Source organism: Oryctolagus cuniculus, chromosome 10 (genome assembly GCF_051225735.1).
Source record: "Oryctolagus cuniculus isolate XC-2025 breed Fujian yellow rabbit chromosome 10, ASM5122573v1, whole genome shotgun sequence".
NCBI lineage: Eukaryota > Metazoa > Chordata > Mammalia > Lagomorpha > Leporidae > Oryctolagus > Oryctolagus cuniculus.
In genome coordinates this window covers 126,288,319-126,301,171 of record NC_142876.1, presented here as the reverse complement: position 1 = coordinate 126,301,171, position 12,853 = coordinate 126,288,319, and the positions used below count along the sequence as shown (strand labels likewise).

General features: G+C 46.0%; 1 protein-coding gene across 17 annotated transcripts in view; it reads left to right on the top strand.

The window, feature by feature from the left end:
- The window catches only part of CHL1 (cell adhesion molecule L1 like), a 176,330-nt gene extending 163,921 nt beyond the window's left edge, over window positions 1-12,409 (top strand). For 15 of the 17 annotated variants that reach the window (XM_070050027.2, XM_089305726.1, XM_089305724.1 and 12 more), the window contains 4 exons: window positions 108-269; window positions 882-1,013; window positions 3,956-4,028; window positions 8,869-12,409. In XM_070050027.2, coding sequence (XP_069906128.2) covers window positions 108-269; window positions 882-1,013; window positions 3,956-4,028; window positions 8,869-9,085 — 584 coding nt within the window. In that variant the 3' untranslated portion in view covers window positions 9,086-12,409. The remainder of the gene's footprint in view (window positions 1-107; window positions 270-881; window positions 1,014-3,955; window positions 4,029-8,868) is intronic. The other 2 variants (XM_089305730.1, XM_089305731.1) reach the window with 1 other exon arrangement.
- Window positions 12,410-12,853: the final 444 nt, after the last annotated feature.

The following is a 12,853-nucleotide window of genomic DNA, read 5'->3' as shown; positions in this document are numbered from 1 at the left end:
ATACTGTAAGTGCCTCTCTTACTAATTTCAAATAATAATATTTTTACTTTTCATATCCTGCTTTCAGTGATTTTGATTCATATGATTTAACTGTGTACATTTCTTAGGTAAAGATATCAGGAAGATTTCTGAAGGAGTAAATCTTACTCAAAAGATTCACCCAGTAGAGGTATTTGAACCGGGAGCTGAACATATAGTTCGCCTAATGACTAAGAATTGGGGTGATAACGATAGCATTTTTCAAGATGTTATTGAGACAAGAGGGAGAGGTGAGAAATAAGATTATATTTGGGACAGTCTTAGACGATTAATCTGTGTTCTGTAGATTATTTTACCTATATCCTATATTAAAGATAAAGAGTACATCAGACATGAAAATAATGATTTCACTTTGTTTTGGCAAAACATTTTAAAATTATAAAAATGAACAGTTTCAGAATGGTCTGACTTATCCCTATTGCTTTTACCACAGTACTTGCCTCTAAAATTTTCTCTTGTAATTAACACTGTTAATAACAAAAACTAAAAAGGAGAAGCAACAGCCAGACCTTGGAGTCGCATGGCATCTGCTGCTAACCAGGCTGCCTTTGCCCTTGCCCGCTCCCTGATGCCTCTGTCCGGACTTCTGCCTCCCTGTCATTCAGTCTCATGCCCAGAATCAAACGCAGCTTGAAGAAGGCCCTTTCTAAATAAAGAAGGAACTGTTTAATCGGTGTTCTCTGTGACGCCCTTTTCAAATCTCTGTCCTTCTGGGGCCTTTGAAAGAAAAGGTGGACTAGATGCTCCTTTGCACATTTAGGGCTGATGTCTGATGTTCTAGAACACTGCGTGGCACCATAGCGGTCTCCAGGTCAATGTTGTGACTTCTCTCCACGCTGCAGAGTACTCTGGTTTGTATGATGACATCTCCACTCAAGGCTGGTTTATTGGACTGATGTGTGCAATTGCCCTTCTCACACTAATCCTGCTGACTGTTTGCTTTGTGAAGAGGAACAAGGGTGGAAAGTATTCAGGTAAAATTGTTTCTTGATGTGATTATTCAACACACTAAACAGTATTTTCTGGGAGTCATTCTTTAGAGATGTTTTTCTTTTGATTGCACATGTAACTCAAATTGTTATCAGTAAATTAGATCTACAACTTTCTGAGATGAAAAAATTATCACTAAATTAGTCAAAGGGAGTATTGTGGTCTCAAATATTATCTTCAGATAGTAACTTATTTTCTGGTTTTTGGTATTTAAAATGCATTCTGGTTAAGATGCTGGTTAGAATACTTGCATCCCATTTTGGACTGCCTGGGTTCAACTCCTGGCTCTGGCTCCTGACTCCAGCTTCTTGCTAATATAGACCCCAGGAAACAAGAGTGATGGCTCAGGTGGCTGAGTTCCTGCCACCCAGGAGGGAAACCTGGACTGAATTCCTGGCTCCTAGCTTTGGCTCTGTCTGGGGCCATTGTGGGCATTTGGTGAGTGAACTAGTAGATGGGGGAGACGGATCCCCCCGCCATCAACCACTCAATTAAAATAGGCTCTGAGAAGGCTCCCTGTACTCCAAAACTTCTCTTCCTATTTGTAAAATGTCACATATTGAGAAGATGCACTGCCAAGTCACACATATGTTTTTTTTTTTTTTTTTTTTTTTTTTTTTTTTTTTTTTTTTTTTGACAGGCAGAGTGGACAGTGAGAGAGAGAGACAGAGAGAAAGGTCTTCCTTTGCCGTTGGTTCACCCTCCAATGGCCGCCGCTGCAGCCGGCGCACCGCGCTGATCCTGGCAGGAGCCAGGAGCCAGGTGCTTTTCCTGGTCTCCCATGGGGTGCAGGGCCCAAGCACCTGGGCCATCCTCCACTGCACTCCCTGGCCATAGCAGAGAGCTGGCCTGGAAGAGGGGCAACCGGGACAGAATCCGGCGCCCCGACCGGGACTAGAACCCGGTGTGCCGGCGCCGCAAGGTGGAGGATTAGCCTATTGAGCCACGGCGCCGGCTACACACATATGTTTTAATGTCTTGAGAAGAGACTCATCTACACATCTACAGGGTGATGCATGTGCCTAGCTCAGAATATTTGTATGATGCCTCCTGGTAGTGATGCTTCTCCTGTGAACTTGGTCAGCGTGAGCCATTGCTGCGAATACATTTCTTTTTTTCCTTTTTCTTTTTTATTTGACAGATAGAGTTAGACAGTGAGAGAGAGAGACAGAGAGAAAGGTCTTCCTTCCATTGGTTCACCCCCCAAATGGCCGCTACGGCTGGGGCAACGCCAATCCGAAGCCAGGAGCCAGGTTCTTCCTCCTGGTCTCCTATGCAGGTGCAGGGTCCCGAGCACTTGGGCCATCCTCCACTGCCTTCCCGGGCCACAGCAGAGAGTTGGACTGGAAGAGGAGCAACTGGGACTAGAACGTGGGGCCCATATGGGACGCTGGTGCTGCAGGCAGAGGATTATTAACCAAGTGAGCCACAGTGCCGGCCCCGGAATACATTTCTTATTCCCATGATGTATTTTGGATACTCTGCCTGTTGACTTCATAGTGCATAAAGTAGAAAACAGAAATAGAAATGAAAACCATCCAAGTTGTTAATATAATGTTTGCCTTTAATGTCATTCAACTTGCAAATGTGTTTTGTATTTTTGATTTACATGTATATGATATGGATACACTATTGCCTAATACTGGTGGGAAGTAGACCCACTGCTGTAGTAGACCCACTGCTGTTCTCTTCATGGTGTTCAGATTCATGAGAAGCCCTTCACTGGCTTCTGATCCATTCACAAATATTTATCAGGAACCTGTCATGTACATAGAGCCATCACAACGTGATTTCTAAGTTTCTGTAAAGTTACATGGATAATTTATGCAGTTAAATGTTTCATATTTTCCTCTAAAGCTATGTATGATGAATTATATTCACAATGACTAAGAAATGTCCTAAAAAATTCACTGGGAAGATCTGAGAGGAATGACATCCCCTTTAAGGGCCCCAACATCCATATTCCTGGGTCACATCCTTGAGCAATGTGAACAGTGCTGCGCGGTGTGGCACAGCACAGGAGCTCCTGGTCTCACAAGTCATGGAGCAGGTGCCCTGCGGAAGGCTCTGAGTGGGAGAAGCAAGGGCTCAGCATGTGGCTCATGATGGAAGTAAATCAGGCTCAAACTGCCACAGCAGATGCTGGTGCTGCGATTACTGTAGCAGTTCCAGCAGACAGCTGACGCCTTGCTCCTGTTGGTTCAGTGACATGTTCTGATGGCACCTGGGACGTCAGCAGTAGTGAAGTGAGGCGTTGGTATCTGGTCTTCACTGAGGCCACATCATGTCGAGTGGTTTCATGGAGCCCTGCAGCCTGCCGCAGGTCACACGAGAAATAAATTGAGCCTAGAGGATCTGTTTTCCTCTTGGTTTCAGCATGTTGGTAACTGATGGACATGGACAGATCACAGGAACACTTGCATCTCAGGTCTCAAAAAGCCTGAAGCAATGCTGGGCTCGTTGATGATCCACCTGTCAACAGCAAGGCTGTGGTGTCTTTATGTCCCTTGGTTTCCTTTTCCCTTGATTCTTTAAGTTCTGTGGCGTCACCTTCCCTTTGTGGCTTTTTGTTTGTTTGTTTTTAAAGATTTTATTTATTTATTTGAGAGGTAGAGTTACAGATAGTGAAAGGGAGACAGAGAGAAAGGTCCTCCATCCACTGGTCACTCCCCAAATGGCAGCAATGACCGGAGCTGGGCCTATCCGAAGCTGGGAGCCAGAAGCTTTCTCTGGATCTCCCATGCGGTACAGGGGCCCAAGCACTTGGACCGTCTTCTACTGCTCTCCATGGCCATAGCAGAGAGCTGGATCAGAAGATGAGCAGCTGGGACTAGAACCGGTGCCCATATGAGTTGTGGGCGCTACAGAAGGAGGATTAACCTATTGTGCCACAGAACCAGCCCGCTTTGTTGCTTTTTCTCTACAGTGAAAGAGAAGGAAGATTTGCATCCAGATCCAGAAGTTCAGTCGGCGAAAGATGAGACCTTTGGAGAATACAGGTAAGCAGTGTTCTGTCTGAAAGTGCTTCAAGGCACAGGCTCCTCAGCTGTAAGCTCAAGTGGACAAGCAAGTGCTTATTTTTTTTTAAAGATCTATTTATTTATTTGAAAGAGTTACAGAGAAAAGGAAAGGCGGAGAAGGAGAGGGAGAGAGAGGGAGAGAGAGAGAGAGGTCTTCTATCCACTGGTTCACTCCCCAATTGGCCACAACAGCCGGAGCTGCACCGATCTGACGCCAGGAGCCAAGAGCTTCTTCTGGGTCTCCCACATGGGTGCAGGGGCCCAAGGACTTGGGCCATCTTCCACTGCTTTTCCAGGCCATAGCAGAGAGCTGGATTGAAAGTGGAGCAGCCGGGACTCAAACCGGCACCCATATGAGATGCCAGCACTGCAGGCGGTGGCTTTACCCGCTATGCCGTGGTGCCAGCCCTGCAAGTGCTTATTTTTAAGCAGCACGTCCTACAAGTGAGGCCTGACACCCTGTGGCTCTGTGACTCTGTGAATGAGTGTGCAGGTGTTGAGAGCCACAGTGGGGCGAGAAGTGTGTTAGGCCCAACCCCTCCCAGTTAGGACAAAGTTCCAATGTGTGGGAGGCTCAGAGTCCCTCCAGAGTCTGCAGCAGGGTTGGACTAGGATGTGGTTCAGCCACAGGACTACTTTCTCGGCTACTCTCATGATGCCGGCAGGTGCAGTTCCACTCAGACAGCTGGGCGGATGGATTCATTGCTTCAAAGGCAGAGCCATTCTTGTTCCACATCTTGTAGATCCATTCGTAGGGCATCTCACATGACAGCTGGCTTCCTTCAGAGGGGGTGAATCACATAGCAAGAGACAGCCCCAAAGTTTGAAGGTTTGGTCCCTTGGTGACTTCGTCTTGGAGGTGATGCCCTGATTCCCTGCACATTCTGTCAGATAGACTCAGCCCACATGCAAGTGCTGGGGCTCAAACCATGGCTCAGAGTTCGCGAGGTCGGGGCACCAGGGCCCTGTGACGGGGCTCATGCCACAGCTCAGAGTTCGCAAGGTCGGGTCACTAGGGCCCTGTGACGGGGTTCATTCCACAGCTCAGAGTTCGCAAGGTCGGGGCACCAGGGCCCTGAGACAACTGGTAAAAATGTTCTTTATTATGAGTCTAGTTCTGCAGACAAGAAACCAAAACATCCTTGTGCCACACTGTGCCACACTGTGCTTCGTCGACAGGTGGAGATCACTTTGTCCTTGCACTGTCTCATGTGACACTCTGGATAGGAGTGTATTCCCTGCCCTTCTTATTCAAACTCTACGTTTGTCATGAATGTCGACTGTTCTTCATGTCACCCTGGGAGACATTTCATGAATGCCTGTCATTGCCTACTGTGGATTCTCATTCTTGCTGCTGCTGCTGCTATAGTTTCCTCTTTCCTGTCTTCAGTACTCATTGCCAGGCTCTGAAACCAAGGGCACATCATTTTTGTTTTGCTCTGTGCTTTGGAACAGAACGATCCTGATTCTGGAGCCAGTGTTCATAGCTGCTGTCAGAAGTTGCTCCAGTTCTTTTCTTTCTCGGGTTGTGTGCACAGCTCAGCTGGCCCTGCCTGTCACCATGACTCGGGGGCTGCTGTGGGAGAGCATCCTGGCCCTCCAGATCTTCCATGTGGAACTGGCGCATGTCCCCTTTTCCACTGTCTTTGGCTTAAGCCATTTTTGTGGTAATGCCGTGAATCACAAAGTGGCATATATATTTTGTTATTTTTCAGATTTTACAGTCTTTTTATAAATGCCCACAAAAGATTTTTACATTCCATTTAATTCTCACAATAATCCTTTCCTCTTTTTTTAAACTTTTATTTAATAAATATAAATTTCCAAAGTACAGCTTTTGGATTCCAATGGCTTTTTCTCCCCCATAACTTCCTTCCCACCCGCAACCCTCCCATCTCCTGCTCCCTCTCCCGTTCCATTCACATCAAGATTCATTTTCAGTTATCTTTAAATACAGAAGATCAATTTAGTATATATTAAGTAAAGATTTCAACAGTTTGCACCCACACAGAAACACAAAGTGTAAAGTACTGTTTGAGTACCAGTTATAGCATTAATTCACATTGGACAACACATTAAGGACAGAGATCCTACATGTGGAGTAAGTGTACAATGACTCCTGTTGTTGACTTAACAAATTGATATTCTCGTTTATGGCGTCAGTAATTGCCCTAGGCTCTTGTCATGAGTTGCCATGGCTATGGAAGCCTTTTGAGTTTGCCAACTCCGATCATATTTAGACAAGGTCGTAGTCAAAGTGGAAGTTCTCTCCTCCCTTCAGAGAAAGGTACCTCCTTCTTTGATGGCCCGTTCTTTCCACTGGGATCTCACTCGCAGAGATCTTTCATTTAGTTGTTGTTGTTGTTGTTGTTGTGTGTGTGTGTGGTTGTTTTTTTTTTTTTTTTTTTTTTTTTTTGCCAGAACCTCTTGGCTTTCCATGCCTAAAATACTCTCATGGGCTCTTCAGCCAGATCTGAATTCCTTAAGGGCTGATTCTGAGGCCAGAGTGCTGTTTAGGACATCTGCCATTCTATGAGTCTGCTGTGTATCCCACTTCCCATGTTGAATCATTCTCTCCTTTTTAATTCTATCAGTTGTATTAGCAGACACTAGTCTTGTTGATGTGATCCCTTTGACTCTTAGACCTATCATTATGATCAATTGTGAACTGAAACTGATCACTTGGACTAGTGAGATGGCCTTGGTACATGCCACCTTGATGGGATTGTATTGAAATCCCCTGGCACGTTTCTAACTCCACCATTTGGGGCAAGGCCGATTGAGCATGTCCCAAATTGTACATCTCCCTCTCTTATTCCCACTCTTATATTTAACAGGGATCACTTTTCAGTTAAATTTAAACACCTAAGAATAATTGTGTGTTAATTACAGAGTTCAACTGATAGTATTAAGTAGAACAAAAAAATACTAAAAGGGATAAAGAATTAAGTTGTTCATCAACAGTCAGGACAAAGGCTGATCAAGTCATTGTTTCTCATAGTGTCCATTTCACTTCAACAGGTTTTTTAAAAAAATATTTATTTATTTGAAAGTCACAATTTGGGAGAGGGAGAGCAAGAGGGAGGGAGGGAGGGAGGGAGGGGGAGAGAGAGAGAGAGAGAGAGATATCATCCATCTGTTGGCAAATGGCTGCAGTAGCCAGGGCTGGCTCAGGCCAAAGCTAGGAGCCTGGAGCTTCATCTAGGTCTCCTATTTGGGTACAGAGGCCCAAACATTTGGTCCATCCTCTGCTGCTGTCCTAGGCATTTGACAGGAAGCTGAGGGGCCGGTGCTGTGGGGTAGTGGGTAAAGCAGCCGCTTGCAGTGCTGGCATCCTGTATGAGCACTGGTTCGAGTCCAGGCTGCTCTACTTCCGACTCAGCTCTCTGCTGTGGCCTGGAAGGCAGTAGAAGATGGCCCAAGTCCTTGGGCCCCTGCAGCCACGTAGGAGACCCTGAAGAAGTTCCTGGCTCCTGGCACTGGATCGGTGCAGCTCAGGCCGTTGCGGCCAACTGGGGAGTGAACCAGCGGATGAAAGACCTCTCTTTCTCTCTCTGCCACTCCTTTTCTCTCTGTGTAACTCTGACTTTCACATAAATAAATAAATCTTAAAAAAACAAAAAACAAACAGGGAGCTGAATTGGAGTTGGAGCAGCCAAGACAGGAAATGGTGCCCATATGGGACGCTGGCTTTGCAGACTATGGCTTACTTAACCTCCTTTGCCACAGCCACAGCCTCAATAATATTTTTTTTTAAAGACTTATTTATTTACTTGAAAGAGTTAGAGAGAGAGAGAGAGACAGACAGACAGGCAGACCTTCCATCCTCTGGTTATTCCCTAAATGGCTGCAATGGCCAGGGCTGAGCCAGGGCAAAGCCGGGAGCCAGGACCTTTACCTGGGTCTTCCACATGGCAGGGAGCTGGATCAGAAGTAGAGCAGCCAGGACATGAACCAGTGTCCTTATGGGATGCTGGCATCTCAGGCACTGGCTTTACCCACTGTGCCACAGCGCCAACCCCTCACAATAATCGTACAGAGAAAACATTGACTCCCATTTTATAGACCAGAAGCCAGCAGCTTAGAAAGGTTGCACAGCTGGCCCTGTGTCTTACAGGAAGGTCATCTGTCACTAGCTGTGGCCACGAGGAGTGGCTTTTTGGACGGCTTGGCTCAGAAATGCTTTGTGCTTACATGAAATGGTTTTACTGGCTGTGCAGCTTCATAGTTTAATTGTAGTCGATAATGAAAAAAACTTGCTCTGTGATTTAGAAGACCCTATGATTTTATAGAAATTCACCTAACTCAAACTTACTTTTGTTCACTAAACCCCAACATATGATGTCCTTATGGTGTATTTATCATATTAAAATCCTACCCATTTCTTGTTTATAATTTAGCAAAGTTGAGTTTGTTAACTATTTTAAAGACAACTGCTTGGTTTCAAAACACAGAACTGGATTAATTCAAACGAGAAATTTTAGGCAGTAAATGGTATCAATGTACAGGATCAAAAGTGAAGAGAGTATCAAGACCTGGGGGCCTTGAGCTCCAGGTTCACCAAGGCCGGGGAAACCGTGTGTGCTCGGTCTCTGCACGCGGGCGACCGTGGCAGGGTCCCTGCGGGGCACTTGGGCTGCAGGCCCTCGCGCCTCACGGCGGGCAGCCCGGGGCCACGGCCGGGGCCGAGCGCGGTCAGCTCGCGGCCAGCCCGCGCGGGAGCAGCAGGTGCCGCCTCTCCCCTCCGAGGCCCTGGCGCTGGGTGAAGCCCCGCGGGCGCCTCCGAGCGGGTGTCACGGCCTCTCCTCTTGCGTTGCAGCGACAGCGACGAGAAGCCTCTGAAAGGCAGCCTGCGGTCGCTGGGCCGGAACCTGCAGGCGGCGGAGAGCGCCGACAGCCTGGTGCAGTACGGCGACGGCGACCACGGGCTGTTCAGCGAGGACGGCTCCTTCATCGGCGCCTACGCCGCGGCCCGGGAGAAAGGCTCGGCGGACAGCACCGGCAGCTCGGCCGCCACCTTCCCGCTGCGGGCGTGACGCGGCCTGCGGCCCGCGGACACGAAGGGCGGGCCCGACGTCCTGGGTGACGGCGGGAGCAGCAGCACTGCCTGCACCGAGCGCAACGCAGAGCACAAAGCAAGTCCCGCGTTCGGATTCGCTTCGCCGCGCGCCCACACCGCCCGGTGCCCTTGTCCGTGTCCCGGTGGCCTGTGCCCGCGGCTCTGTGTTGAGGCTCTGAGCTCTGTCTTGGGGGCCGCAGGCCAGCGGGAGAAGCAAGCTGGTTATTTAAGTGTAAAAAGGAATAAGAATGTCTTGTTGAAGCAGTTCACTGAGTATATACAGCTAAAGTTATTATTTAAAGTTTCAGTAGTGAAAGCCGTAGGTGAATGATCAACTGTATTTATTGAGCTCCTAACTCTTTGCCCAGAGATGGCCATGCTTAAACACGGTTGTAGCCTTTCAGCTCCACCAGGAGTCGTGTGTTCTGTCAGGCCCTCCACGCGCATCTTTGCGTCCTGTTTCCCGCGTGGATTACATTTGGCTGCGAGGGGGAGCAGTGGCGAGAGATGCCACGATGCAAGTGGTTCTGGACCTGATTGTCAAGCTGCATCATGCCTGCCTGTCTCAGCCGACTGTGTTGACCTGTTTTCCAGGTTTGTGTAATGGTATGCTTGCACCTTTGTCATGAATGCATTGTACATACTCTGTTAATATTTCCACCGTTTGAAGTATAGATTGTTTTATTCTGAGGTGCGGGAAGGACCTGGGCAGGCATGTCTGTGGTCACAGTGCACAGTGAGACACGGCTTCTTGCCATGCCAGAGCCGTGACCTCACACGAGGTTCCACACTGAAGATTTTGTGTAAAGCCTTTGGGTTTTGTTCTTATATTGTGTTTTTTTTTAACAGTCTTAAAATAAAACCTCATAAAAATATTGAGGGAAATGCTTTTTTGTATTTTGCAAAATAAGTCTTTGCTGTTGATTGCACACCTATGCCACCCCCTAAAAGAAGTGATGTGTTGTAGGAATTCCTGTACCTATGTTTGCCTGAGTCACGTTGTAAACATCGTCATGGGGAGACTTTTCTCTTGATTCTCCTTCTGTCAAAGTCAGTAGAAATTCTGGTAATTTATTTTCTGCCATGTGTGTGACTGTTCCTTTTAAGATTATACACAAACTGTTTTAGAAATAGTATGAAGTGACCAGCGTCTACATCAACAAAATGCAGTGTTCAGCTTCTTATTTTTATGGGAACTTTTTTAACCTTACTTTGAAAGTTTTAACTATTTTTGAGTGAAACTGACTCACAGATTTTACTTTATATTTTTGTGCTGTAATTTTTGGTGTCTATAAAGTTAAATCCTCAACTTTGATTTATTCCATCCATTATATTTCCTGGGGACCAAAATTAGAGGCATCTGAAATGGCCAATGTAGCAATAGACATGGAGTGTCTCACTGTCCTATTTAAAAACTATACCTCCCCCAACAGCACAGGACCACACCCTGCCTCAGGCGTGTCGGGAGGAAGGTGTCCCAGTCCTCCACGGGGTGAGTGAGGGGCTCCAGACATCCCTGTGGGCCGCCTGATCCTAAGGTGCCGCCTCTCTGGAGGGAGAGTTGAATGTTCTGATGGATCTGAGGAGTTTGTGGTGCTTAGCCGCTGATGAGGAGAAGGTTGGACTTCACGTTTAGTTTTATGATTCTGTTTCCTCTTTGTCATCAGCTAAAAAGTGGTTTTAAGAGAGTTAGGTATGTTGGGAATAATGTCAGAAAATCACTAGAAGTAGATAGATTGGTTAGTTGTTCAATAACCTTTAAGTCAGATGTTAACACAAGTCCTGGAGCATTGGCTCTGACCTCGGCTTTCCCCCTTGGCGTCTGAGACAAGGCGCCTGTCTTCCTCTGTCCCCGAATGGCCAGAGCCAGGGTGAGCTGGGACTGGCTCCGCCTGCCCTTGCCTTTCATCCGGTCCTTCTCTGAGTTCCACTTGGCTTCTGCTGGGAGTATTAGGACAGAAGGAATCATCCCTGACGTCCCCCTTGTAAGTATGAAATGACGTCTCTCATGTTCCTTATGGATCAAAGCAAGTTTTAAGTGGAAGGGTGGGGAGACCCAAGGAGGTAGAAATGGATTCCATTTTTTTTCCCCCTCGGAAAATAAGTGATAGAGCCAGGATTGTGCAATGATGATAAACCAGTGATGGTTATTTGCATTTGGCCCACTGAGTGATGAAGCAGCTGCCGGTAACTAGAGCTTTGCTCCCTGCTGGATTTGCTGCAGTCATCGGGCCCTGCATGTGAGGGATTGTGTACAATGGCCAGGGTGGTCAGGGAGAGTCCTAGGGAGCTGTCCAGGGTCAGGGGACTCGAGTTCTCTTCCGGTTCCAGCATGGATTTTGCACATGAACTTTTGGCTCCAAACTCCCAGCTATAAGTGCTATCGCCATCTCAGTCACCTAACCGTAGTCACAGGGTGTTCTTTTCTATGAAGAAAAATCTGAAAATAACAGCGAAGATGCCTTTTAACTTCATAAACGAACCTATCTAAAAGTCACCTCCACACACCAGTTCAACGTTTTTCCTGTGAGCACATAAATATATTTTTATAGAAAAGCAAATCTACAGAAGATAATATGAATCCACTGTGCAGTTAGCAGTGTGATTTGCACGTGCCATTGAAAATTATTAATCAGAAGAAAATTAAAGCAGGGTCTTTGCTATACTAAAGTGTTTTCCACTAATTTTACATGCATACATATTTATAAGGAAATGTGAATTTGGTGGATTTATTCTATTGGTATAAAGGCATCTGATATTTTAGATGTACCCGTGTTTATAAAAATGTAGAGCACAATTAAATTATGCTGGAAGTCTCAAATAATATTTTTTCCTATTTTATACTCATGGAAGAGAGAAACTAAAGAGAGGACAATAGTGAGAAATGTTGGTGTGTTTTTCTAAGCATTTAAAACAGAATTGCCAAACAAAATCCTAAGTATGTTTACATACGGTTAAGGCAGGATTCTTGTAACGATCTCAGATCAGTTCTAAGAGGGCTGGGTTTGCAGTCTGTAGTGCACGTCCTGGTGTTCCTGTGTTCTTGGTGAAATGCACAGGGGTGAGCCCTGGCTGACTGCTTAGTGCATTATAAAGAGAGAGTGAAGGCATGTAGCACAGGGTCACCTGACTGCCTGTTTTTTTGGCTTAGATCAATATTCGAAGTAGAAGTTTTGTTAAAGTGTGTTTGTGTTGTAGCTGGTGTTTGTATTGTGCTTATGAACATGTACGGTCCAAAAATATTTTCATTATACGTGAAATTCAACTTTCCAAATAAAAGCCCAACTTAACATACTATAAATATGTTGTGTTCTTTTCTGTGTAGTTGAGAGGAGTCAGGATGCAAGCACTAAACTCACCCTGAGTTTCCACCGATTATGTAAATGGATTACACACAGTAGAGTGTGGATGGTATATAAATATATTGTTCAGCTAATTACCGTGTTTACAAATAGAGAATTTAACGTCAAGATATTTAGTATAGAATGAAGTTGATACTTTTTGATAAGTATAAATTTAAGGTGGATATGTATTCACCTCAGATTGTAGAAAAATGTAGAAGTGTCACTTCTCAAGAAAATGTCCCTACGCTATGCTTTGTGACAAGGCGAACAGGTAATTCTGACACACTTTTGGAATCTGGATTCCTAACTGGCTCAGCAGACATCTTGAAAATTGTGATCTTGAAAAACTGTTTTAACTGTATTAAGCACTTTACATACATTGTCACATTGAACCTTAACAC